The sequence below is a fragment of the Asparagus officinalis genome, chromosome 7, assembly GCF_001876935.1.
Source record: "Asparagus officinalis chromosome 7, Aspof.V1, whole genome shotgun sequence".
Lineage (NCBI taxonomy): Eukaryota > Viridiplantae > Streptophyta > Magnoliopsida > Asparagales > Asparagaceae > Asparagus > Asparagus officinalis.
Window position 1 is genome coordinate 149889011 of NC_033800.1, and position 26318 is coordinate 149915328.

General features: G+C 35.7%; 2 protein-coding genes and 3 long non-coding RNA genes across 5 annotated transcripts in view; all 5 read right to left on the reverse strand.

Annotated features, from left to right (window-relative positions):
- LOC109849919 overlaps window positions 1-546 on the reverse strand; it is an 11888-nt gene extending 11342 nt beyond the window's left edge. The window contains exon 1 of the long non-coding RNA XR_002249266.1: window positions 136-546. This is a non-coding gene — a long non-coding RNA (uncharacterized LOC109849919). The remainder of the gene's footprint in view (window positions 1-135) is intronic.
- On the reverse strand, window positions 913-10488 carry LOC109848563 (transcription factor ILR3-like). Its single transcript, XM_020418117.1, has 3 exons — window positions 10448-10488; window positions 10208-10367; window positions 913-1463 (listed from the first exon to the last, which is right to left on the reverse strand). The coding sequence occupies exons 1-3, from the start codon at window positions 10471-10473 to the stop codon at window positions 1194-1196; spliced, it is 456 nt and encodes a 151-aa protein (XP_020273706.1). The 5' UTR covers window positions 10474-10488; the 3' UTR covers window positions 913-1193.
- LOC109848564 lies at window positions 10483-12216 on the reverse strand. Its single transcript, XR_002248840.1, has 3 exons — window positions 11896-12216; window positions 10589-10651; window positions 10483-10504 (listed from the first exon to the last, which is right to left on the reverse strand). It is a non-coding gene; the product is annotated as an uncharacterized LOC109848564 (long non-coding RNA).
- LOC109848679 (kinesin-like protein KIN-14N) lies at window positions 13147-19991 on the reverse strand. The gene is made up of 16 exons (XM_020418310.1): window positions 19893-19991; window positions 19449-19593; window positions 19200-19309; window positions 18999-19118; window positions 18705-18908; window positions 16865-17074; window positions 16721-16795; window positions 16481-16627; window positions 16272-16413; window positions 16057-16166; window positions 15319-15480; window positions 15050-15228; window positions 14343-14424; window positions 14162-14266; window positions 13723-13827; window positions 13147-13625 (listed from the first exon to the last, which is right to left on the reverse strand). The coding sequence occupies exons 1-16, from the start codon at window positions 19920-19922 to the stop codon at window positions 13446-13448; spliced, it is 2106 nt and encodes a 701-aa protein (XP_020273899.1). The 5' UTR covers window positions 19923-19991; the 3' UTR covers window positions 13147-13445.
- On the reverse strand, window positions 21807-24207 carry LOC109850336. The gene is made up of 2 exons (XR_002249404.1): window positions 23950-24207; window positions 21807-22611 (listed from the first exon to the last, which is right to left on the reverse strand). It is a non-coding gene; the product is annotated as an uncharacterized LOC109850336 (long non-coding RNA).

Consider the following 26318-nt stretch of genomic DNA (forward strand, 5'->3'; position numbering starts at 1 on the left):
ACATTTTGCAGCTTTCTCCTATGGACCTTTCCACTCTGTCGTGGAAGTATCCAAGGCCGACTATGATGCCTGCTCAATTACCGGTTCGATAAATAGTCACACTGATGGGAATACAGTCATCAAGTTATCCTCTACCGGGTAAGAGATACTTCATCTGTGGAGTTGAAGGGCATTGCAGCAGCGGGATGAAGGTGGAGATTAACACTGTGCCTGCAGAGCTTGGGCCGCCAACAGTCAATTCTGGAGCTCTTCAAAGTGCGCAGTTGACTGGTGATTCTTCGCCATTGGCACGCATTATGGCGCAGGGCGTATCAGCGGTGGTGCCAGATTCAACCCTGACTGAAACAGTTCCTATAGCACAACCATCAGCAGGTAACTGCTTCAGTCCGGTGACAAACTGGGCATCACAACAAGCATGATGACAGCTTTGGTGCTCTGAGAACCAGACTGATTGTTATGGTTTTCTTGTGGATGAATAAACTTATTGTACCTGTGCTTTTGATACGAAATATGCAAACCAGCAGCAGTTTTCTTTCTTCATTCTTCGATTCTGTAAAGCAAATAAATTGGATGTTTATAGGTTCCTTAAAGATCAAATACATGAAATTAACAAAAATAATGGCACAGAACAAAATATATTTGCCACATTAAACTCAGGAATAAAAAGTAAAAAAACAAAGTTCTACTAGCAGCCAGAGATTATAGCTTAGTAACAAATACAACACTCCAACAACAGCAAAGCCGTTAACCCAAATTTTCGGCAGAGCCCATATAGTTTAGAATGGCGGGCAATAAGTTGGATACTCTTAATATCAATTAACAATCACAAGGCAACGGAATCAACATTTTTACCGACACTGAATGAACACAGACTACACAATTGACAACTTTACCTCTCAAAATTTTCCATGAGACAAAGAATCAGTAAAGCTATCACGTTATTAAATTGGGGATAAGAGATCCCCATGCTTATCACTTATTAACAATTACATGAAAAGCTGGATCTGTTTATTGAAATTTACAATCAAATACGAACGGCAGTCACCAGCTACTAATACAGAACAATTAAACTAGCCAAGTTTAATGATAAAACAGAGTGTTAAAAGCTAAGTCCAGTAACAATGCCAAATGATTTGAGGGGAGAAAGAAGCAAGTAATAGATTCATAGAAGCCACCTATTGATTTCTTTTGGCTTAAGCAACAGGAGGGCATGACTCGGCATCCTGCGAGGTGTCAACATCTGCAGGTGGCATGAACTGCCACATTGGATATCCAGGATAGCCAATGACAGGCATCATCATCTTGTGCCCTCCTCCTTGGCTTTGGGCTGCGAAAGCTGTTGGTATTACAGAAGGCTGAGGCATGAAGCTTGGGCGAGAGTTCAACAATTTGATTTGCTGCTCTAGATTCTCTTTTTCTTGCTTTAGTCTTAGCTTCTCATCACGGAGTTCATTCTTCTCAGACTGCAATAATTAAAAGGTTAATAAAAATTATATAAAGCTTAGCAAGGTCAAAATTTATAGACGAGCATGTATGAGAATTTGTGTAGCAAGGACAGTGCTATTTGTGAACACAGGTTAGTTTGTGTCCATATTCACTGTCTGTATAATCCACAATACTTCATGGCATGTGTTAAGAATTTTCTGTCAATGTCATACGATGCATGTTCATATATATTCATGCTTCCTAGATGAGAAAGAGATAAATAATAGCATGGAGAAATTCATAATATGCTTACCATGTAAAACAGTTTGGGGAAACCAATTCGTAACAGTAGGCAAGGACACTTGCTTTCGCTTCCTAATCCGTTCATAAAATATGACAACCAAATATTGTGCAATGAACGTCACTATACTGCACTACAGAAAGCATAAACAGTGACTCTTGGTTACTTTCCCAATGAAAAAACAAAACTAAAGCCACGTTGATTTTGCAATAAAAGTTAACAATTCCCAATATCTCAGTTCAAAATATTCTGCGCCTACACAACAAGCGTCCACAAAAAAGATAAATGAAATATAACCTAAAAAGGCCAAAAGGCCTTAAAATTCTGATTCCAAAAGCACAAAGTCACAAGGATATCTGTTTGCCATCTACCAATGTCCAGTTAATCAAAATATGGGGTATAGCCTATGAAAATCATGATTTTTTTTTGTAAATGGTCGAAACGAATCAAATGAATAAAAATTATGGACTAGGAAAATCATGGGTTATAGCCTATGAAAATCATGAATTTTTTATGAAAGAAAGTTTAATTTCATTAGGCCGAAACTATTGAAAATAGACTAAAATCGTCAATTACAACCTATGAAAATCGCGAATTATGTTGTGCGTATAATCACTTCTTATTGGGACAAATCGAACATAAAATACAACAATCGTGGGTTATAACCTATGAATTGCAGATTATAAAGCAAACATAATTAATTGTCATTGGGTCGAATGAATGATAATAGCTAAATATCGTGGGTTATAACCAATGAAAATCGCGAACAATGAAGTTTGCATAATTAATTGCTAAATAGTTGAAACGAACAAACTGGACAAAAATCATGGATGAAAGTCATGAACTTTAAAGCATAATTATTTTCCATCGGGTCAATGAATAAAATTTACAAAACTCGTAAGTTATAGTCCATGAAAATCGCGAATTATTTTCCACCAGGTCGCAAACAAAGATTTACCGAGCTCATGTGCTATAGCCCATGGAAATCACAAATTTTCAATGTGAAAAAATTTAATTCTATTAATTCAAATTTATCAAAAATAGACTAAAATTGTGCATTTTAGCCCATGATAATCGCGAATTTTGAAGTACGTACAATTACTTGCTATAGGGACGAATTGTATATAGAATGCCAAAATATTGGGTTATAGTCTACCAAAATTACAAATTATGAACTAGTCATAATTAACTATCATTGGGTCGAATGAACGATAATGGACAAAAAGAGCGACTGACCCTTGAAAAACACAAACTTTGAAGTTCGCACAAGTAATTGCTAAATAGTCGAAACGAACAACATAGAAAAAAATCATGGACTACAAGCTTCCAAAAATCACGAATTTTGATATTTGCATAGTTATTTTCCACGAAGTCAAACAAAGATTTACAAACATCAGGCCATAACCCATGAAAATCGTGAATTTTCTATGAAAGAATATTTAATTTCATTTGGCCGAAACTATTGAAGATTCGAAATAGATTAAAATCACAGGTCAAAGTGTGCAGAAATCACGAAATTTTTAAGTATTTACAAGTAATTGCTATGCTGCATGGGTACGGGTACAGATGTTGGCACAGGTAAGGGATACAGCAAATTTGTACACTGTAGGGTACGGGAACACGACTATAAATATTTATACACAAATATATTATATATTCAAATTAATAATTTGTATGAGATCAAGGATGAGAATAAAAGTCCTATATAACAATTTTATGTTTCTTTTATTATGTGGATTATAAAGTGAAAAACCACTAGTTTTTTAACTAGACATCCAAACGTCACTTAAAGATATAATTTAAAACGTAACCTATGTCAAAGATATAATTTGAAACCTAACCTGTGTCAAATGAGTTTCAAGAATTGGGTGTCAAGTGTAGGATATATGTCCCAAATATGTATGACAAATGTTTTAAATTAAAATCTATTGTATAATTGAGTACATGCCCAAATAAATGCATGCATTTATGCGAGGAGTGTCCAAGGAGTTTGGGTACGGTCACGTCCGGTACCTGTATAGCTTTAGATTAGAAGTACCCACGTAACATAGATTACTTATTGTTGGAACAAATCAAACATTAAATGACAAAATCATGGGTTATAACCCTTGAAAATCGCGAACTATGAAATAGTCATAATTAATTATCATTTAGTTGAATGCACGATAACGGACATAAATCGCGGGTCGTAACCAATGAAAGTCATGAATATTTTTCATGAACAATGAAGTTCGCATAATTAATTGCTAAATGGTCGAAACAAAAATGAACAAAAACTGTGGACTATACCCTACGAAAGCTATGAATTTTGATATATGTAAAATTATTTCCCATTGGTCGAAAAACAAAAATTTACAAAAAAACATTGGTTATAGCCCACAAAAATAGTGAATTATTTTCCACCAGATCGAAGAACAGAAATTTACATCGTAGGTTATTCCATGGTAATTGTAAACTTTCAAAAAAAGAAAACTTAATTCCATCTAGCTGAAACTATCAAAAATAGTCTAGAATCATAGACTATAGCCCTTGAAAATCATGAATTTTGTTACAAATAATTATTTGTAATTTGGACGAATTAAACATAAAATGCAAAAATCGTGGGTAAATCCCATCGCATTTGCAAATTATGATAATTGTCATTGGGTCAATTGAACAATAATAGACAAAAATCATGGTTTATAATCCTTGAAATCGCAAATATTGAAGTTCACGCAATTTACTAAATGTTTGAAACAAACAAAATGGACAAAAATCACGGGCAATAGCCTACGACACTCACGAATTTTAAAGTTTGCATAATATTTTCCATCAGCTTGAAGAACAATTTACAAACATCATGGCTTATAGCCTAAAAAATCATGAATTTTCAACGAAAGATTTAATTCCATCAGGCTTAAACTATTGAAAGTAGACTAAAATCATTGGTTATAGCCTATGAAAATCACAATTTTTAAAGTACACATAATTACTTGCCATTAGGACGATTCCAACATAAAATGCCAAAATCGTGGGTTATAACCAAAACCGTGAATTTTGAAGTCATCATAATTAATTGTTATATGGTCAAAAGAACTAAAAAAATCGCGGGTTATAACCCATAAAAGTGGTGAGCATAGAACTAACAGTCAAAACAAACAAAATAAACAAAATTTATGGACTAAAAGATTATAGAAAATGAAATTCAAGATTTTTAAAGTACGCATAAATATTTTCCATAAGGTTGAACAAAAATTTACAAATTATTGTGAATTATAGCGCATGAAAATCGTGAATTACTTTCCAACGATTTGAAGAAAAAAATTATAAAAATCATGGGTTAGCTCATGAAAATCGTAAATTTTCAATGAAAGAAAATTTAATCAGTCGAAACTCTTAAAAACAGACTAAATAGTGGGTTATAGCCCATGGAAATAGCAAATTTTAAAAAGCATGTATAATTACTTGCTATTAGGATGTATCGAACATAAAATGCCAAAATCGTAGGCTATAATCCACTAGAGTTGCAAATTATGAAGCAGTAAAAATTAATTATTATTGGATCAAATAAACAACGGAGGAAAAATCATGGTTATAACCCATGAAAATCGCGAATATTGCAGTTCGCACATTCAACTGCCTAATGGTAAGACAAACAAAATGGAAAAAATTCATCGGGTCAGAGAGCAAAAATTACAAAAATCATGGGTTATAGCCCAGAAAATTACAAATTTTCAATGAAAGAAAAATTTAATTCCAAAGTCGACTATCGAGAATAGACAAGCATATGTTATAGCTAATGAAAATCGTGAATTTTGAAATACATATAATTAATTGCTATTAGGACAAATTGAACACAAAATGCCAAAATCCTTTCAGTTCATTAAATTTGTAAATTATATAATCATAATTAACTATTAATAGTTCCAATGGACAATAATGGACAAAAATTGTTGGTTCTAACCCTTAAAATTGTGAATATTGAAGTTCACACAATTAAAGGCTAAATGGTCGAAACGAACAAAATGGACAAAAATCAAGACCTATAGCCTATGAAAGTCAGAAGATTTGAAGTTTGCATGAGTATTTTTCGTTGGGTCAAAGGACAAAAATTTACAAAAAGAGCGGGTTAGAGCCAATGAAAATCGCAAATTTTCGATGACAGAAAACTTTATTCCATCAAACGAAAACTATCAAACATAAACTAAAATCATTGGTAAACCTATGAACATTGCGAATTTTCAAGTATGTAAATAGCTTGTCACCATGAATAATCGAACATAAAATGCCAAAATTGTGGGTTATAACTCACTAGAATAGCAAATTATAAAGCAGTTATTATTAATTGTCATTACAGGGGCGGAGGTACCGTGGGTCCTTTGGGTCTCTGCCCCCACCCCTGGAAATAGAAAAACAAATAGGGGGTATGCTGCATATATGGCAATTTTGTATGACTACAAATGTTAAAGTGTAAAGCCCTCAATTCTCTAGGTTTCTATCTTATTTCCACAAACAGATTGCTTCATCTAGCGATTGCAACCTTCCTCAACCATTCTCAAATCCCTCTCAAAAACCTTGATCCCTCAGATTTCCCTTTTGTCGGACGTCCAAACTCCACCCTGACCTCCACTGTGCTCCAACCCTTGTCTCGCCCACTGCAAACCCTAGATCTCCAGCCACTTCGACCCTCGAAAACCCTAGCCCTCTTTTGCCACAGCTCAACCACTCATAAGAATTACAATTGGGAGTGAGTTTTCATCAAATTAGGGCTTGATTTTGTTTTGTTCTAATGCCTCAAATGGGATAAGTTTCTCTAGGAGAAAGGAAGGCTTGTCACTTTTACATGATCAGTTTGTTTTCGTTAAAACATACAAAATATCAAAAGAAAATTTCTTAACTTTCTCTTGTTTAATGTTGTTTATTAACTTTAATGGATATCTAAGCTAGTTTATTCTAAGTGTGAATTGTTTCTTCTTGTTATTAAGAATGATCTTCGAAACCGAATGGGAGATGATTACATGAATGAATGTCTAGTCAATGCTATTTTAAACAATATATTATAAGAGAATAATGGGTATCATTGTCATAGGAGGGGATTTTCTCCTTGAAAATGATGTGGCACAATCCCCACCATGTGATATTCTCTCCTACTTTATTCACATGGTGGGAATTATGCCACATCATTTTCAAGGAGGAAATCCCCTTCTTGACATAGGACACTCATTAATCTCATATTATAATTGGAAGTATGATTTTGAATGTCTTATTGTATAATGATGTTTGGATACTAATCAATTGTGCTAAAAAATTATATGTTCTCATGTTTGATTATTTTTTGACCCCTCTTGCCAAAATTCCTGGCTCGGCCACTATGTCACTAGATCAAATGAATGATAAAGGACAAAATCACGGGTTATAACCAATGAAAATTACGCTTAGTGAAGTTCACACAATTAATTACTAAATAATCAAAACGAAGAAAATGGACAAAAATCATGGGTCATAACCCATGAAAATAGAAAATTTTGTAGTCAAATTTGATTGTAATTGGGTTAAATTAATGATAATCAACAAAAATCACAACAAATCATGAAAATCGCAAATATTAAAATTCACTTGTTATATGGTCGAAACAAACAAAATGAATAAAGATCATGGACTATAGCTTATGAAAGTCATGAATTTTCAAGTACGCATAATTTTCCATGGCTACAGCACATGAAAATCATAAATTTTCGATGAACAAAATTTAATTCCATCTGACCAAAACTATTGAGAATAGACTAAAATCGTGGGTTATTCCCATGAAAATTGAGAATCTTTAAGTACGCAAAATTACATGAGATTGGGATGAATTGAATATATAATGCCAAAATCTTGGGTTTTTAGTCCATCAAAATTGCAAATTATGAAGTAGCCACAATTAATTGTACTTATGTGATAATGGACGAAAATTGCGAGTTATGACCCTTGCAAATTGCTAATACCGAAGTTCGCACAATTATTTGCTAAATGATTGAAATAAACTAAATGGAAAAATATGGACTATAGCTTACGAAAGTCACGAATTTTGAAGTTAGCATAGTTATTTTCCATCAGGTCGAAAAACAAAAATTTACAAAAAATCATGGGTTAGAGCTCACGAAAATTGTGAACTTACTATGAAAGAAATTAAATTTCATCAGGCTAAAACTATCCGAAATAGACGAAAATTTTAGGTTATAACCTACAAAGTTTGCAAATTTTGAAGTACGTATAATTACTTGCCATTAGGACATATGAAACATAAATTGCCAAAATCATGGGTTATATAACACACCAAAATCGTGAATTTTATAGTCATAATTAATTGTCATTGGGTTGAATGAACAAAAATAGACAATCATAGGTTATAACCCATGAAAATCTCGAATATTGAAGTTCGCAAAATAAAATGTTAAATGGTTGAAACGAACAAAATGGATAAAAATCAATGACTACAGCTATGAAAGTCACGAATTTTGAAGTACACATTTATTGTCATACGATCGAAGAACAAAAAGTTACAAAAATCGTGGATTATAACACATGGAAATCACGAATATTGATTAAAGAAAATTAAATTCAATTAGGTCGAAATTATTGAATATAAACTAGAATCGTGGGTCATAGCCCATGATTCGAGATAACTACAGTATGTATAATTACTTGCCATTGGAATGAGAAACAAAAATTGCCAAAATTGTTGGTTATAACCCACCAAAATCGTGAATTTTGAAGTAGTCATAATAAATTGAGTTTGGATCGAATGAACAATAATCGGACAAAAGACGTGTAAAGCCCATGAAAATCGCAAATATTAAAGTCGGCACAACTAATTGCTAAATGGTCGAAATGAACAAAAGAGACAAAAAGCATGCGTTATAGTCCACGAAAATCATGAAGTTTGAAGTATCCATAATTATTTTCCATATGGTCTTAAGAACGAAAATTAAGAAAAATCATAGGTTATCGCCCCATGAAAATCACAAAGTTTGAAGTACGCATATTTATTTCCATTCATTTGAAAAACAAAAATTGACAAACATCACAGGTTATAGGCCATAAAAATCGTGATTGTTTAAGAAAGAAAACTTATTTGCCATTAGGTTGAAACAAAAGAAAATTGACAAAAATTGTGAGTTATAGCGCATAAAACTTGAAATATTTAAAAATTGTGGGTAATAATAGTCCATGAAAATCGTGAATTTTGAAGTACACATAATTATTGGATGTTGCATCGAAACAAATGAATATTGAAAAAAATTTAAGGTTATAGCCCATTAAATCGCAAATCTTTTTTCCAACTGAGAGTCTAGAAAGATGCACAGAACATGTAAAAACAAATTATCTTATTAAGTAATAGGAAACTTTTGAAGGTTTTATATTGTTAAAGTTGCTTCAATGACATAGTTATATCAATATTTTTCCTCCTTGTCTTCTAATTATTTCAGCTCTTCTCTTCCCTTACATACTAGCCAGGTCCTCAACTTATGTTGGAAATATTTGTCCTATTCATGTTCTCTTGTTCACAGTTAGCTGAAGCTTTTTTCCTTCATCAATTTGGCCTCAGTTTCAGTCATAATATTTTCATTGCTCAATTATTTTGATCCCTAATTCTTAAGACATAAGTTTATCACGTCCTGTCCATTTCTTAAATACATGTTCATTTAAAACCATCCACAAATACAATACGAAAGTATTACATCCAGCTTGCACACTTGTCCTTGGGATTGAAATCCTTTAATTTTAATTTCATCCTCACAATATCCCCTTTATAAATTCTATTCGTGCCCATTAATCATATTGACCCAATAACCTTAAGGCTATTTTTTAATTTTTCACGTGCATAACATGCCCCATCTCATCCACGTGGCACACCCAAGGGATAACATCAACAACCTGCTTGAGACTATAACGAATATACCAGCCCAGCTATTAGATTCACTTAAGCTGCTCCAGCTAACCAACTTGATATATCTCAAAAGTATACACAAGTTGCCTTGGCTCCATGATATGTTTTCTAAAAACATTTCTTATGTCTACAACATTCTGTTTATTAGGTTGACAGAACAGCAATATGAGCAATGTAAACATAAGAGATTTTTTGGCTGAGGGTAAATGCAAGGAAAAAGTGCAGTTCTTATGCCAAAGATGGAGGGCATACATCATTTTACAATTAGATTGATTGGCTTGATGTCACGAGATTCTGTGTATATGCACCACTCACCTCAAGCGCTAAGAATAAAAACAACTGAAAGTAAGACCACATAACTAGGAGAGTGATCAATTGGTGCATGTATCAAATTCACCTATAGGTGCTCATAGAGAATGAGTAACACAGAATGAAGGACATGCTAAGGTCACCTACACATCTTTTAATGCTTGAAAACTTGGAAGTACGCTGTTATACTTTCCAAATGGCATACCAAACAGATATGAAGCAAAATACAACTCAAGATAACAAAAAACATGCATGCTGACCTTCAAATCTTTGATCTTCTCCTGGAGACTCTCATTAGAATCTTTCAGCTTTTGCGCTTCACTACGCAACTGGGTCACCATCCTAACAGCATCACTCAAAATAGCTGCTTTATCCATTTTGGGATTTCCAGGTTCCAGAATAGAGCCCAACTCCATGAACCTTCAGTTAAGAAAATGGCAACACAATATAAGAGACAGAAGCATAATATGAAGCGAAGGATCATAAAGACGTTAACATACTTGTCATTCAACCTATCCCTTCTCATTTTCTCCCTGCTGCTGGGTACAGACTTGACACTACAAAAGTGAGAGCGGTTAGTACTTGACGCAAGCAAAATTAACATAAAATCAAAGTACTAGGCCATAACTGAGGAGTCAAACCGTTTCTTAGAGCCTGGTTCTTTAAGAACAGCAGAATCCACCGAGTTGCCACTAGTTTCCATACTGATACAACACAAATTTATCATATCAGGAAGAGGTAAAGATGTGGTATGGAGAGGCAGAAGAGAGAACTAACAAGACGAATAAATATAGGGGGGCAAACAATCAAATAGCAAAGTTTCGATGCTGATGGTTACAATTGGATGCAACAGTTCAACCTGGTAAAGAATTGCAGAGCACTCTGGAGCAAGGGCAGATCTGCCTACGAGGAAGCGGTGTCACATGAAACCACTTCCTCATAGGTGTTCCATATGACATTGAGGACCCAAAGGAGGCAGCAAGAGTGAGTTGAATATATAGGAAGCCTCTACACACATTTCCACATTGTTTGGAAAGAGAGGGGGGTGTTTCCATTGGGATGTTGAGAGAGGGAGAATTGGGGAGAAGAGCTTGATGGAAATTGCTTTGGCTTTCTCGGTTTCTCTATGATATAGAATATAGATGAGGAGGACTTGCTTTCATCTATGGGGAAATTTCACAACGATCCCCCTACAGTTCTCATAGTGTTTGTCAAAACTCTTTCTAGTTATAAATTTAAGAAATTCCTAAACTGGAAAGAGAGAAAGTTGTAAATTTGACAGAGTAAGTTGCCGAACAAAATGAGTAACGATGACTTGAGATTTTTTTAGTGACAAATACTGAGAATGATGCAGCTAATAGTTTTCTTAGTGATGCTATTACAACTCTTTCAAGATGTTAAAACTTGTTAGAGAGGTTTGTAAATTTTGTTAAATGTTAGTTGGTGACACCACTTCCTTGAAATCCTGGATCCGCCACTGCTCTGCAGCAAATTAGAAATGACTTCTCATATGGTATTCTACAATATCGTGAGAGAACTTAATACGGCATGCCAACGATCCATATAAACCAAAATAGGGTAAATTCTTCCATCTTAAATTAAAGCACATATCAAACGGCGCATTATAGTCGTTCAAAGTTCACATACTGTAATGTCAAAACCCAAATGCATTTCCAACATAAGGAGGCAATCTACCTATACCCCTAAATTGACCAACATCCATCACGCAGTCGTATAGGGTTGAAAGACCAGTCTCGAGTAAATCAGCTAAAGGGTTCTTCTTTTTTTCCGTTGATTTGATATAAAAATACTCTCTTTCTATCACTGACCTTGTGCCTAAGCTTATCAATTCGATACCGAATCAAAAAAAAGTTTCAATCTTTCGCATATCAGAAGCCCTAAAATGGACATAACTTAAAATAACAACTCGAATCAAAATAAAAAACACCTAGCGCTGGGAGTACAGTTGATCCCTTGCGGGGTCCAGAAGAACCCGTTTCCAGGGACGCCAAAATCGCCGCCGGTCACTGAGATGCTGTCGATCAGTGGGTAATCAAGGACCCAATTTGAGTTCTCAGGCGACGCCATCTCAAAAAAAAATATATCTCCACCGAAAACCCTAATTCTAACCCCCCTAACCCTAGATTTTGATGCAGAAATCGAAGCTGAGATTGGCTGCCGGAGAGGGGGCGGGATCACGCGTCAAAACATGCCGAGAGCACATAATGGTGTGGGCCTAAATGGGCCTTGGCCCACTTATTTTAAAAGCAAGAAATATTGGATAAGCGATTAATGAATGATTGCCTCCAAAAAGATAAGCCGGTCAATTGGGAATGATAATAATATAAAAAAAGAGCCTATGACATCATGCGGATATATGAACAATAAGGTGGAGAGGAATTTTGAACTTATATCTTATTTTAAAATAATATAAAAAACGAAACGGGAGGAGAGTATCAACTTGTGTTGTTTGCATTTGTGTCGTTATTATGCATGTAATAGAGTAAGACCATGATGTCGTTACATTCACTGTACAAACATAGTTGTTACTGAGATCTGGTGTAGATTGGCTAGTGAGGATTCTTTCGTATTCCGTGTTCTGACTCTATAAACAGAGTTGTTCATGAGATCCGGGGTAGAACTAAGCCAATGAGAGTAGCATTCTGTAAAAGATTGGTAAAGAGCAAATAAGAAAAGAAATCAAGTGAGAAGTCTGAGGAGAGTTGCATTTTGTAAAAGATAGGTAGTGAGATATTTTGGTGAGTGTTGAGAGATGATTTCTTGTGGGTTCTACGAAGAACACAAGTAATGTTGTACCTCTACAATTTCTGATATAAAGAGGACTCGAATCACGTAAATCTCTCGTCTTTGCTCTTGTTCTCTCTTTCGTCGTGATTCCCTCTTCTTTCTCTTTGGTTCGAACACGGGTTCTTATAGTCTTCACATTGCCGGGTGATCGATTATTCTACGAAGGAGGAGCTCTGCTTGGGTGTTTGGTGATGCTTACACAGCTCGTCAGTTGATGGCTAACGATCGTTATCAGGGCTGCTGTTGGCGTGCGCCAACACTCTTCGTCAAACTAATTCCACACTACAAGATCGTTATCAGGCTATGAAAACTCTTTTTTACAGTTCAACTACTAATTTTGTTCCCAAAACATCAAACAAACAACTCCAAACAGTAAATTCATTCAATCAGGTAAAACAAAAGACAGGCATTATACTGTGCCTTGCTGGATTATAATAGATAGATGGATGGTTGATTGCTAAGAAATAAGGATGTAGGTTACAAATACAACAATCACTGGTCACGCTCTTGTGAAGCTGGTAACACCTAGGTTCTCTCAAGTTACAAACAATATGATAAACAGTACTCCCCACTACCAAGTTACAAACAATGCTGGTTTCCAACAAAATTATGTTCTCACTATACAAGTAATAGGGAAGAAATATTAGTCGATTCAACTTTCTAAATTACCAAGAGTCCATGGAGGGAAGACTAGCCGTAACTCAGTCGTGAATCTGAAGAACGCATTTGGGTTTGTCGTCGAGCAATACCAATCTCACATGAATTAACACCAGTAGCGAACTGAAGAGAACAAAATGACTCTCCAGACGATGATGCTTCGGGGGAAATATTGACAAACATCAAAGTTTTGGACTCCCCACCGAGGCATGACTATAGACAATGCAGTTCAATTCAGGATATGGAAAGAGAATAACATGTTTTTCAAGAAATTTCTACTATAAAATATATAAACTATAAATAGCACTACCTGAAGAAGGTGAGTTAACTTGGAATTTCGGTAAGGAACATGCTCTTTTCTATTTGCAATGGCAAAGATTACGTCCCTCAAAGACGACAAACTTTTGTTAATTGCCTAAAATCAAATCACTATAGAAAGTTAATTAACAGGCTAGATAACTGAAAGAGTTAATTGCAGAAACCCCCTGTACTACCCGACTAATTGCGGATAGGTCCCTTGTAGTTCTATTGTTGTAGATGAACCCATGAGTGAATTCTTTCTACTCTTTTAATAGGTCTACTTATCAAAAAAAAATTCTCTTCCTCTGAGACTAAACAAGTTTTTTTTTTAAAATCTCACTCAGGGGGTTTAACAGCAATTATAGAACTACAGTGGGTCTATCCGAAATTAGCCCTAAATGAAAAGGTAAAGGTATTAATACACAGCTTGAGATAAAACGAACAGTCACCTGAGTTTCCTTGAGACGGTCGCCTGTCGCACCACTTCTACTAAGGCGCTCACTTCCCGCAAGATCAATTAGGTTTAGTATTCCTTGCACTTGTTGGTCTGTGTTCTGGAAAGAAATTTTATCCATGAGCAAATTATTAAAGAGAATTCTTCAACCAAATGAAATGAGGGACGTGACTCACTTCATTTACTCCAGAAATTCGTAAAGTGAACACGAAGTGACTTCTTGATGACTCTTCATTCATATGGGTTTTGCCAACAGATCTGCAATGTCAATGATAGATAGCCGTTCTCAAAATAAACTTCTTGATTGACAAAAGAAAATCAGAGAGAATGGGTTACACATGATGGGGAAGCAGTCAAGTTAGCATAGCATTGCCAAATTGCCAAGTGTTGCTGGCAAAAGGGACCACATACAGCAAATATGTGCCCATATTTGCAGTGAAGATTACTATTTGAAATATTCCTTCTCTGGTTTGTGAACCATAACATGAACTCAAAGTATCTCTTACATGCCATTCCTGACAAATATAACTCGAATTCTACTGGAAACTCTCGCCCGTAGGTTACAGATAGGACAATATGTCATACCAAAGAAGAAATAAACAAATACATAAAATAAATTCAGAGCCTATCTTTCCTATCAAAAGCTTTCAAGATAAACCATCCGTGAATTTCAAATATTTGAAAAGAATATGATTATTGATGGAAAAAGCACAAAACAGTGTGACCTTTAAAATATATATTCACAATTACAGATCTTCGGGACAAATATTACTTAAATAGATCACAATATCATAATTCATATTAAACGATATTACTTTCAGATAAGCTAACTTATAAGACCTGCATCACAAAGAAATTATGTCGAATGATCAAGAAAATTAACCTGCTTTGTGCAGCCTGTTGTAAGAGATAGGAAACTTCATTAATGCTGCAGACATCAACAACAGTAAGGCCAGGCACACATGTGTTCCCATTTGTATCATGCTTGACATCAAGGCCTCCTGAGCGATTAGATGATAATAAATCACGTATTGTTTCATTATATATTTCCAACATTGATGCCTGCAATAAGATGCGCAATAATTACATAAAAAGTTAAATTGTGATTATCACCGCTTCAATACTGTTGATCTTTAACGACAGAAAAGCCACCTGCATTTTATATTTCCAACCCTGTGATAATTTAGATTGGCTTGTTTGAAAAATTTGTTCCAAGGACCTCGGTATTAGACCCTTCTGTTGAGGAGAGTCGGTCATACCCATCATAGTGTATGTTTTACCCGAACCTGTTTGGCCATAAGCAAAGATACAGACCTGCCATAAAGAGTAGCAAAACTCCATTCAATTAGCGATTAGCATAATAACAAATAAGCTAGAGAACATATCTACGTTAACTATTGGAAGAAAATTCAAAACTCTTTTCCAATTTGGTTGCTTCAAGATTTGTGCACGTGTGTCTTTCGACATCATCATTGGACTACATGAATCATAGGTAATAAACATGTTCAAAAGTCTAACTGCACATCTAAAATGGCTAAATGGTCAACAAACTTCTTTTAAGATTCAACAAAATGTATGTAAGCCAATCCACAAAATATTAGAAAGAAAACAGTAAGATTGCTGTTTGGCAAAGATGAATATATAGCAGGTGGAAAACTTAGAAAAACCTAAAGCTTGCCAAAAATGTTTTTGTATGCACAAACGCTGAATTTTGCTAGTGAGCGTCATATATTTAGAACAAGCATTAAGAAAAAAAATTCGAGATGAAGGAAAGCAAAGAAATGACAAGGAAAAATGATGAACAAATAAAACAGAGAAATGAACTGCCAACAAATAGAATGTCCAATATACTCCTGAAATTATGGTCAAAAGAACAAGACTGCAAAATACCTTATAACCGTCAAGTGCGCTCTGAACTAACTGTGAGATTTCAACAAAAACATCTTCTTGAGAAGCTTCATGATTGAAGACTTTATCAAAAGCAAAGGGAATAGTTTTTGCTGTTAACAGAAAAGAATAACAATCATCTAATGCCCAATTATTCCACATTAAAGTTTTTTTTCATTGAAGAATCCAATCAAGAAATAACAAGAAAGTTGTATTACCATTGTGCATCAAGTCAATACCACGCCCACGAAGTTCAGTGGATAAGGGATACGAAACAACTACACCATCTGAGCTGCTAGAATCACTGTCGGACAAAGCAGGTCGAACTCTGCAAAAAACTCGAATATTTCCTTTTAGCTCCTGCAAAATAAACGGTTCAGTGACATGGTATTTTCTTAGCTCTATTGTGATACAGACAGTGTAGTACCAATATAGTATTGTGCAATTCTTTACGCAGCTTTTCTGCTTCTGCAATTTGATATTCTGCATCCGCAAGACGATTTTCTAAATCTTTTGTTGTCCTCTTTTGCTCTTCATACTCTGTCATTGTCTGTGTGGCTGTCAAATCAGCCATCTAAAAAGGAGAGAAAAGGGTCATGGCAAGCTCTTGAAGCAATGTTTTGATAGTAACTAACTAACAAAGTTTTTTCCCCCAAAATATGTTAACCTTCAATTTCTCCTTTGCAATTGCAAGCTCTTGAAGCAGTGCTTGTATTCTCTCCCTTTGAGAAGAGCAGGTCTCCTGCAGATAATAAAAAAATCTTGTAAATATAAGAAATAAGGAGCTAAACAAGAAATTGGGGTAACAAACCTCAAGCGCATTGGCTTTTGTCATTGTCTTCTCCACCTCGGTAGCAGATTTACCAGTGAGTTCTCTGAGATTAGCTATTTCAACAACTAAACTTTGTACTTGGGCTAGTTGAGTATCACGGTCATCTCTTATTAGCTGCAAGTCACTTCTAAGAGAATCCACTTCCCTCTTTAAGTCTTCCTTTTGCTTTCCAGCCTCGTGCTGAAGAGACTGAGGCAACAAATAATGTAAGAAACTATAAACAATGAGTTCATGTGATATTGGAGAAAAAAGATCAGATCCCCTAGCACTTATCCCATTAGTGATTAAAAGTTCAAGTTATGCAAGGAGGTTAAACTTTAAAGGTCTCGAACTTCAATTAAACTGTTTAGACATTAATAGCACATAATAAAATCAGTCGAAATAACTACACTTCAGATCCAACCAAGTGAATCCTGAATACACATGAAATAGTCTTGAAATACTGCAATGATGCCATCAGGTTTACAATCTGCAATAGCTTGATTTTTTTATTTACATGTATAGAATGTCAATTAAAAACAAGAAAACATAGAATGTTGTTTTTAACAACTTAACAAAACATAAATTTAAATATTCAATATTATTAGGTATTCAGTGAACAGTGCGCCTGAGCATTCACATTGTACAATTTGCTTAAAAGAATCCAATGGAAAGTCAGAAGAATAATAACAAACTTAGCAAATGAGGACCTAGATTGATATTTAAGGCTTAAGCCAATGGTGATCACATATGTGCCGTTGTGTTACAGTCAACCTGAATGGAAAGTAAAATGGACACCTATACAGAGATCAGCATGAATTCTCGCTTGATAAAATTTAAAATTTTCAGAATATACTATCCATTAACATTGTATAATTTGCTTGCAAACTGGAAAGTCAAACGAATAGTAACAAACTTAGCAAATGAGGACCTAGATTAATATTTAAGGCTTAAGCCAATGATGGCCTATGTGCTGTTATGTGTTACAGAAAATCTGAATAGCAAGTAAAATGGACAACTATACACAGAGATTAGAATGAAATCTTGCTTGATGAAATTTAAAATTTTCAGAATATACTATCCAAGCACACAAGACGGAGCAACAGACAGAGTTCCAATCTAAGAAGCCATGGAAAAAAGAAAAGACAAATGAGTTATCTGTAGAAGAAACCTTTACATTTTTCTGAATTTAATAACTCAACTTGCTTAAGTCAACCAGAGAACTAAGATGTCTCATTTATTCCAGTGTTTGTTGTGGAAGATAACCATTTTTCACACAGTTAATTTGTTTAATAGATTGTAGAATTTATATAAGGAAATTTTATGACTGCTACTTCTGCTAATTAAGTAGCATAACATGTTTGATTGATAATATATTCACATGAACACCAAAATACTACAGGAGTTATGATCATCAATAAGCAAATAACAAAAATTTTAAAAACAAAACTAGAAGTGCATGAATGGTTTCCATTAAAAGAAATGGAAATAGCTGTGTTTATTTTCTTTTGACAAGTTAAAATAACGAAAAAAATAGATGAAGTCACCACTTCAAAGTACAAATGTAATAGGTGACACCACTAATAGCATGAATTCAATTGATATCACAACCTGTCATATTCAAAAACTCACAACCAATTTATACAATGTTAAGTTACCACTGACCACGCATCAAATATAACTGATACCATAAGGTCAATCATAGTATGCAAACGTAATGGACATTGTAAGATTGTCAAATATCCATAACATAAGTGGTTTAATTATTTATCTATTTACTTTTATTATGGTAAGATGTTTATTTTCAAGATTAAAAAACCAGGGAAATAAGTGTCTTCACCCTATAATTATCCAACTGAGTCTTCATCGAAGTCATGTTGTTTCTTAGACTGGTCATGGTACCCATCATACTGTTCTTCTCCTCATTCAGCTTTGATATTGTTTCACTATTCTTTGCCACTTCAGCCTGAAGGGTACAATTGTATTGCTGCAAGCTAGTGTTGTACTCTTGTAACCGCTTGTTGGTTGCTTCATGTACTTTAATCTATAAGAAAATAGCAGAAAATTACCACTATTTGAGGTAGAACTACCCAAACGAGAATTACAAAACCCAGATAATAAACTAAGCAATTACTTGATCATCCAGATGCTTTGCCTCTTGTCCAGCCTTGACGAGCTCTTCAGAAAGTGCGTCCCTAGTTTTCTCAGCAGCGATCCTAACAGCCTTTTCTTCCTCATAAGATTTAATTGCCGCCTGCATTATTCAAAGGTCGACATAAGTACGAAACCCTTCTGCAAGAGAATTAGAAAGAAATAGAGCTTTAAAGTCACTAACATTCTTGTCAAATTCCTCCTTTCTGAAAAGCTCTTGCATAGATTCATGCTGTCCCTGGAGCTCTTCGATTTTGGCCTTTAATCCTTCTATGTCACCCTTCAATTTTGCCTCTGCACAATTATTCACAACATAGAATTGAATCATTGATACAGATACGATTATTCACAACATAGTATTGAAGCCTTGATACAGGTATCAGGTATGATTCACCAAAACATTCAAGGAAAAAAATATGGTTGTAGGAATTACCGTTGTCAGCATGCCTTTTCTCTTCTGATTCGAGCATACTCCGTATTTTCTCTTGCTCCATCAAGTTCCCATCTTCCCTTTCAATTAACCATCTAATGCAAGTCCTTAGCTTTTTGATATATTCACTCATTTGCTCACTCTTACCCTAAAATCAAAACAAATAGGCATCCTCAATTATCCCTCATCCTGGTTACCGAACTCAAAGGATTTCTCACAAAGGCAAAACATCCAATGAGAACAAAACTGACAATATACATAAAAAAAAGAATCTGAGAAACATAAACTTGGACGAAATGAGTGGATAAAGTTTTCATCTTTCTTTCGTACTCAATCGTCACACCCTTTTTCTCAATAAAACTAATATAAAAATACTAATGAAAAGAAGAAGAAAAATTCCAACACTAAGCAATAACCATAAGGAGCCAATTTTTTTCATAGAATTACCTTATAATCATTTTTATTCTTTCCCTTCATTTTCTCATTCAAAACCCTCTCCACATCTTCTCTCGAATTGAACTCGATCGCATTCGCATCAGATCCCGCGGTAGCCCGTTCGCGTTCGAGAGGGCCTGGCGGCCGCGGGAGCTGACATTGGGGCCCACCATCGGAGGGTCGGCTATCTTTGCCCGCTTATTCGAAGGAACCGGACCGAGATTCTCTTTCTTCTGTGTAAATCTAGAAGAATGAGCTCAAAGTTGGAAACCCTAGCCCTAGAATTGAGATTGAGATTGAGATTAAAACAGGAAGGAGACAAAAATCAAACCTTATACATCTAAGCCCATGGACTGAATCGTGAGACGGAATCGAAGAAAAACCCTAAATCTGTGCTTCGAATTCGGTGATTAGGGTTAGGGTTTCTGCAGAGATTCCTTGCTTGTCTCTTGCGACGGGGGGAGAGAGAAAGAGAGACTGCTGCGGTTTGAAAATTTTTGAAACGAAACACGAGGCGCGTTGGTATTTTGCGAATGACGAAAAGACCCCTAGGAAACCAATTTAATTACTTATGAAATCTTCGAGGTGGAGGTCGTTGTGGGGTATTGAGCGGGTTTGGGCATATTTGTCATTTACTACCAGCCTTCGAAAGGACAAGACCTATTATATTAAATTAGATGGGCCGGCCGAATAAACTACGGCCTGCGGGCCTGTAGCTGGAGCGGCGAATAATAGGGGCTGTTTGGTTGGTTTCCTAAAAACCAAGAAAAGGAAATCGGTACAAGGAAATCAATAAAATAATATTTTTATCCATTTCCATCCCTAAAACTCACCCACAATATCCAATAAAATATTATTTTTATCCTCCAACTCATCTCATTTCATCTCCTTTCTTACCTTTAAAAATAAACCAAACATAAGAAATGTGTCACATCATCCAACTCATCACATCTCATTTTATCTTATTTTTAAAAATCACACACATCATCCAATAATATTGTGACAACTCATCTCATCTCATTAAACATTCATTTCCACTCATTTCCTCAAAAAAAACAAGAAATTAATTTCCTTAAGTACATGTCACATCATCCAATAATATACCTCCAACTCATCTCATCTCATATATTTTCTTATTTTTAAAAACGAACCAAACACAAACAACCTCAAAACATCATCCAATAATATACCTCCAATTCATTTCCTTATTTTTTTAACCAACCAAACAACCTCAAAACAAGTTTTTAAAAAAATCACTCACATCATCCAATAATAAGGTGACAACTCATCTCATCTCATCTCCTATTCTATAATTTCCTTTTTTTTTAAACCAACCAAACAACTTCAAAGTAATTATAATAGGAAATAGGTTTCCTAAAGTTTGATTTCCCAGTTTTTTTGGCCAAACGAACAGGCCCATAAAGTAAGCAATATTTGGAAGAACTCTTGGATTTGTTTGGTCAGAGATCAAGTCATATATTGCTCTGTAACAATAGGAGGATTTAAAAGTTTACTATTCATACTACAGTAAATAATAAATAATACAGTAAATTATTGTAGCACATAAGAGGCCTATGTATCATTATCACTGTAAGGGTCCGTTTGGTTCTCTATTTTTGGGTGGGAAAGAGCCCGAAAGCTGCCACAGATGAGACATTTGTGGCAGCTTTTGAGCTCCTCCGAAACCAACCAAACGGACCCTAATACAGGAGCATTTTAAAAATATTACTGTAACACTTATAAAAACATTTAAAAACAGAATTGGTGTAGCGGAAATAAAAAAATGGGGTCGTGTTTTGCTTTGCACGAGGTGTACACTAGTTTATTCTGTACATACCAATCCGAAAATATTTGTAAGAATCCATGAGCATCCACAAAAAATCACACGATATGCCTTACTAATAAACACCATTTAAACTGTTCTGATTCCTTGAATATAGGCATATCATCCGGGTCATTGACTACCAAGATTTAACTGACAACAATACCATAAACAGCAAGATTCAAATTCTCATAATGTTACAGAGCTCACAACCAAAGCTTAAAGCTTTATTTTTTGCGTTTCGTAAAAAAAAAAAGGTGTCAATTAAAAAACTAGAGGCCTGGGAAAACAAGGGAATGGCGCATCGTCTTTCAACAAGATACGACACTTGAATTCAACAAAAAGAACTTCTCATCAAAGGCCTGTCTAGTTATAGATACTCTTCACAAGGATTTCGTCACCATTAAAAACTCTGAATATCAACTATAGACCTCATGTCGTACTTGAAAACCCATAGTAGAAGAATTGTAAGTCTACTGCGCCGCCTTCTTCAAATCATCAGTACCTCCTTCCTCAATCGGCCCTGCTTCTAAAGTTTGATCATCGCCAGTGCTCAACTCTTTCATCGGCTTCTTTGAGTCAACTCTTCTGGCTTCTCTACGAGCCTCCCTCTTAGCGAGCTTGAGCTCTTCGAAACCCTTTGCGATATTCCCTTCCTCTTCCGGGGTGAAGAAGCCTACTTCCATATTACCAAGCTCTGCGTACATTTTCTCAATCTTAGCTTTCCAAAGCAAGCCCAACTCAGTGTCCATCTCCTCGTAAGGGGTCTTCAAAAGGTACTCATCAATTCCACCAGCTTTGTCAATGCATCTCAGAGCATGGGTGGTGACTTTGACACGGATATGGCGGTCGTGGATATAGCTAAATAGGCGTTTCTCTTGTACGTTGGGCTTCCAGCTCCGTCTAGATCTATGGCATAGAATAAGTAATGTGAGAATGGAGTTTTTTTTTTAACTAGAAAAACAAATTGTGCAATGAGGATTCCAATAACTGCAAGTATTTAAATGATAATAACATGGTTTATCAGAATAAATCATGATTTTTCATGAGACCGGCACAAATATTAGGCATGTTCACCACTCACTCTCATCTTGTGCCATCAAACCCTGATTTTCGCTACTTTAAGGTGTGTAGATAATATCTTTGACTAACGCAAACACTGTTATGGAAATTAAAGGGCGAAGCAAGCCAGAAGCTACGATATAGCATTTAGGGGTCCCAGGGCTTTAGCGAGATAATAACCAGCAACTATGATAAGGCGAGGAGCCAAGGGGCAAAAAGCTACATAAAATAGGGTGCAACTCTTAATCCTTTACAGGTGCAACCCCTCCCCGACAGTAACTAGCCACTAGGAAATATGATTCCACTACTTTACGGTACCCTTCTTTACCACTTAATGATCCTCATAAACATACTTGTTTTGTCTGGGTTACTTTTAGGATGCAAACCAAATAATCTGCTCGAAGCCTCGGAGTACCGATATCCATATCCATCCATCTAAACTATGGAGATGGATATATAATAGTACCAGACTATTAAACATATCTAAAATTCAAAAATCATTTAGATACCATAATATATAAGAACCATGTACAGCCCCTACAATGTCGTAAAACATGTACCTGACTATCTACACAAAAGAAGATAGCCTTGCGCAAATTCTAGTTTATTTTCATCCCTGCTCTCTTTGTATTTCCATCTTTTCATGTTAAATATTAGTTTTCATTAACTATCAATAATCTAAGGTTCAAGCCTACGCTATAACTGTGTTGCCCCATGGGTAAAACTGCGTACATAATTTGAATGAACCAAACTAATCAACTCTATGACATGGTTATAGGGTGTATATGCCCTATAACTAACTTGTGTACACTTTGCGTAGATTCGACACGGAGCATTCGACATGAAAAAAAACAAGAAAAGAGAGGTAAAATGATCGAAGTAATAAATCGACCAACCCCTTACATTCTATAGCAACAAACTAGCCATTCCAAGATCATTTTTAGCGAAGATGGATCGGTCAAGCTCACAACTATGAAGCTACAAGACGCGATTTCGAAAGATATATTCCATTACTTGAACAACAAACAAAGGGAGAGATTCATTTTTTCTTATATACGTTAATCTAAATTTTACGCAGCCCAGCACAAAAAGGTTTTGATCTTAACTTGGGTTTGTCTTCTAACTATGTAAATTAAAATTTTAAAAAAAAACATTTTCAGAATTTGAGTGTTGAGGGGGGGATACTTGTTGAGTCCTTGGAGGGCGTCTTGTTGCCGAACTGGATATGGCGGCCGGCGAAGAGTCCTCTCTGGCCCGATTCATGACGATCTTGTTGTCTGTTTGGGAGCATTTTCTTCACCGATTCCATGACTTGGGCTGGAATCGAATCCGCATCAACTTTTCTGGCGATCTTGTTGGTACATCTCTCGAGCCCTAAAGACATAGCGCCTTCTTCGTCGCCGGCGGCCGCGCTGGGGTGGGGGGTTGGGGTAGTAAGATCCAACTGGATGAGACTTTGAAGGGGTTTTTGTGGTTTTTGCATGTATATACCCCCACAATTCTTCCGTATTACCAAACTTGCCCTCCAATGCTGTCACACTGAGCTTTTCTGCCCTTTCTACTTGCCAATTATGGTTTTAAACGGGGAAATTGTTGCAACCTAATTACCTTATGTTTTGAGATTGTGGAGATGTATGTACCGAATCGCGTGCTTAGACAGCTTGATTAGACACAACATATTTCACAAGAAGTTGAAAGAATAGATAAAAAGAACAAGAAAGGAGGACATCAAATAGATTGGACAAGAATGCATCAACGATAAACACTTAGATGGCATGATACATATCGTACATGCCTAGCTTGTTACAAATAAAATTCACTCGTGTTCTCCCAAGAGGTTTAGTGAGAATATCTGCAAGTTGATGGTCTGATGGTATATGCTTGGCTCTAATGATTCTCTTATCTATCTTCTCACGAATCAAATGGCAATTATTCTCTCTGTGTTTTGTCCTCTCATGAAATACACGATTCTCAACTATGTAAATGGCAGCCTTGTTATCTCTAACCTAAATCTCTGCTGGCATATCTCTAACCTAAATCAGCTCATAAGTCAAATTCGCCATAGCTCGATACTCGGAAACTCAGAAACTCGGTTGTAGATCGAGAGACTACACTATGCTTCTTACTCTTCCATGATATTAGATTTCATCCAAGAAACACACAACATCTAGTAGTTGAGCGTCTGTCCTCAGGAGATTCTGCCCAATCTGCATCTGAGAATCATGCAACTCTCGTGTGACCGCTATCTGAATAGAGTACTCCTTTTCCTGGAGTTTTCTGGAGATACCTAAGAATCCTCTTCACATCTTCCTTATGAGGTTTTCTAGGTGTCGAGAGGAACTGGTTGACTACACTAACAGAAAATGTAATATCCAGTCTCGTGACTGTTAGATAGGGTAGTTTTCCTACAAGTTGCATGTATTCTTTAGTATCCTCCAATAGTCAACCCCCCCCCCTGAGTCAATAGTAGTTTGATCTTATCATCCATAGGTGAGTTAGTGCCCTTGCATTATGAGATCCCAGCATTTAACAACATATGAAGTACATATTTTCTCTGAGATAAGAAAATTCCCTTCTTCGATCTAGCTACCTTGATACCCAAAAAATATTTTAAGGATCCAAGGTCCTTAATTTAAAATTGTTGCCGTAGATATTTCTTCAAATGACTAATGTCATGTGCATCGTCGCTAGTGATCACAATGTCATCAACATATACAACCAAAAGGATCTACTTCCCACCATGAAATCTTCAGAAACTTAGTGGTCTTTCTGAGCTCGATGAAGACCAAAGGTCTGGATAGCTGCGGCAAAATGTCCGAACCAAGCCCTCGAAGATCGCTTCAAACTATAGAGAGATTTTTTTTGTTAAACTGCAAACCTTGCCACACTTCCCCTGAGCAACAAAACCTAGTGGTTGCTCCATATAACCTCCTCATCAAGAATACCATTAAGGAATGTATTTTAATGTCCAACTAATGTAGCGGCCAATGATAGCGAACAACAAGCGAAATAAGAATGTGGACAGATGTTATTTTAGCTACAGGAGAGAATGTATCAATAATCAAGACCATAGACCATAGATCTGCAATTACCCTTTCGCAAATAGTTAAGCTTTGACGTGAGCTAGAGAGCCATCTGGACTTATTTTGACAGTGTAAACTCGTTTATAACCAACTGCCTTTTTCCCTTGTGGTAGAGAAACAAGATCCCAAGTCTCGTTTCTTTCTAAGACCGTCATTTTTTCTTGCATTGTCACTGTCCAACCTATGTTAGATAGAACTTCTGACAAATTATTGGGAACCGAGTGAGAATCCAAAAAAAGATATGAATGAGTAATATAATGGAGTTAACAAAGCATAAGAGACACGGTGTGTAAGAGGATACTGAGAACTTAGAGAACAATATCTCTTATCCTTTCAGAGGAAAATGGGAAGACCATTAGTAGCCTGAGCACTTGGCTCTACGAGAACATTTTGACTTGCTAGTATAGCAGGCTCTTGGGTGGATTGAGACGATGGCTCAAGTTACGAAGTAGTACGTCTTGTATAAATCTG

Coding starts and splice junctions, on each gene's coding strand:
- LOC109848563 (XM_020418117.1), bottom strand. CDS start 10,473: ATGAGAAGGGATAGGTTGAATGACAA. Junction 10,368..10,447: donor AGGGATAGGTTGAATGACAA/GTATGTTAACGT, acceptor TCTTAACTGAAG/GTTCATGGAGTTGGGCTCTA. Junction 1,464..10,207: donor AGAAGATCAAAGATTTGAAG/GTCAGCATGCAT, acceptor TAATTATTGCAG/TCTGAGAAGAATGAACTCCG.
- LOC109848679 (XM_020418310.1), bottom strand. CDS start 19,922: ATGAAGGGAAAGAATAAAAATGATTATAAG. Junction 16,796..16,864: donor CAAAAGCCAATGCGCTTGAG/GTTTGTTACCCC, acceptor TATTATCTGCAG/GAGACCTGCTCTTCTCAAAG. Junction 16,414..16,480: donor AATTGCACAATACTATATTG/GTACTACACTGT, acceptor TTTATTTTGCAG/GAGCTAAAAGGAAATATTCG.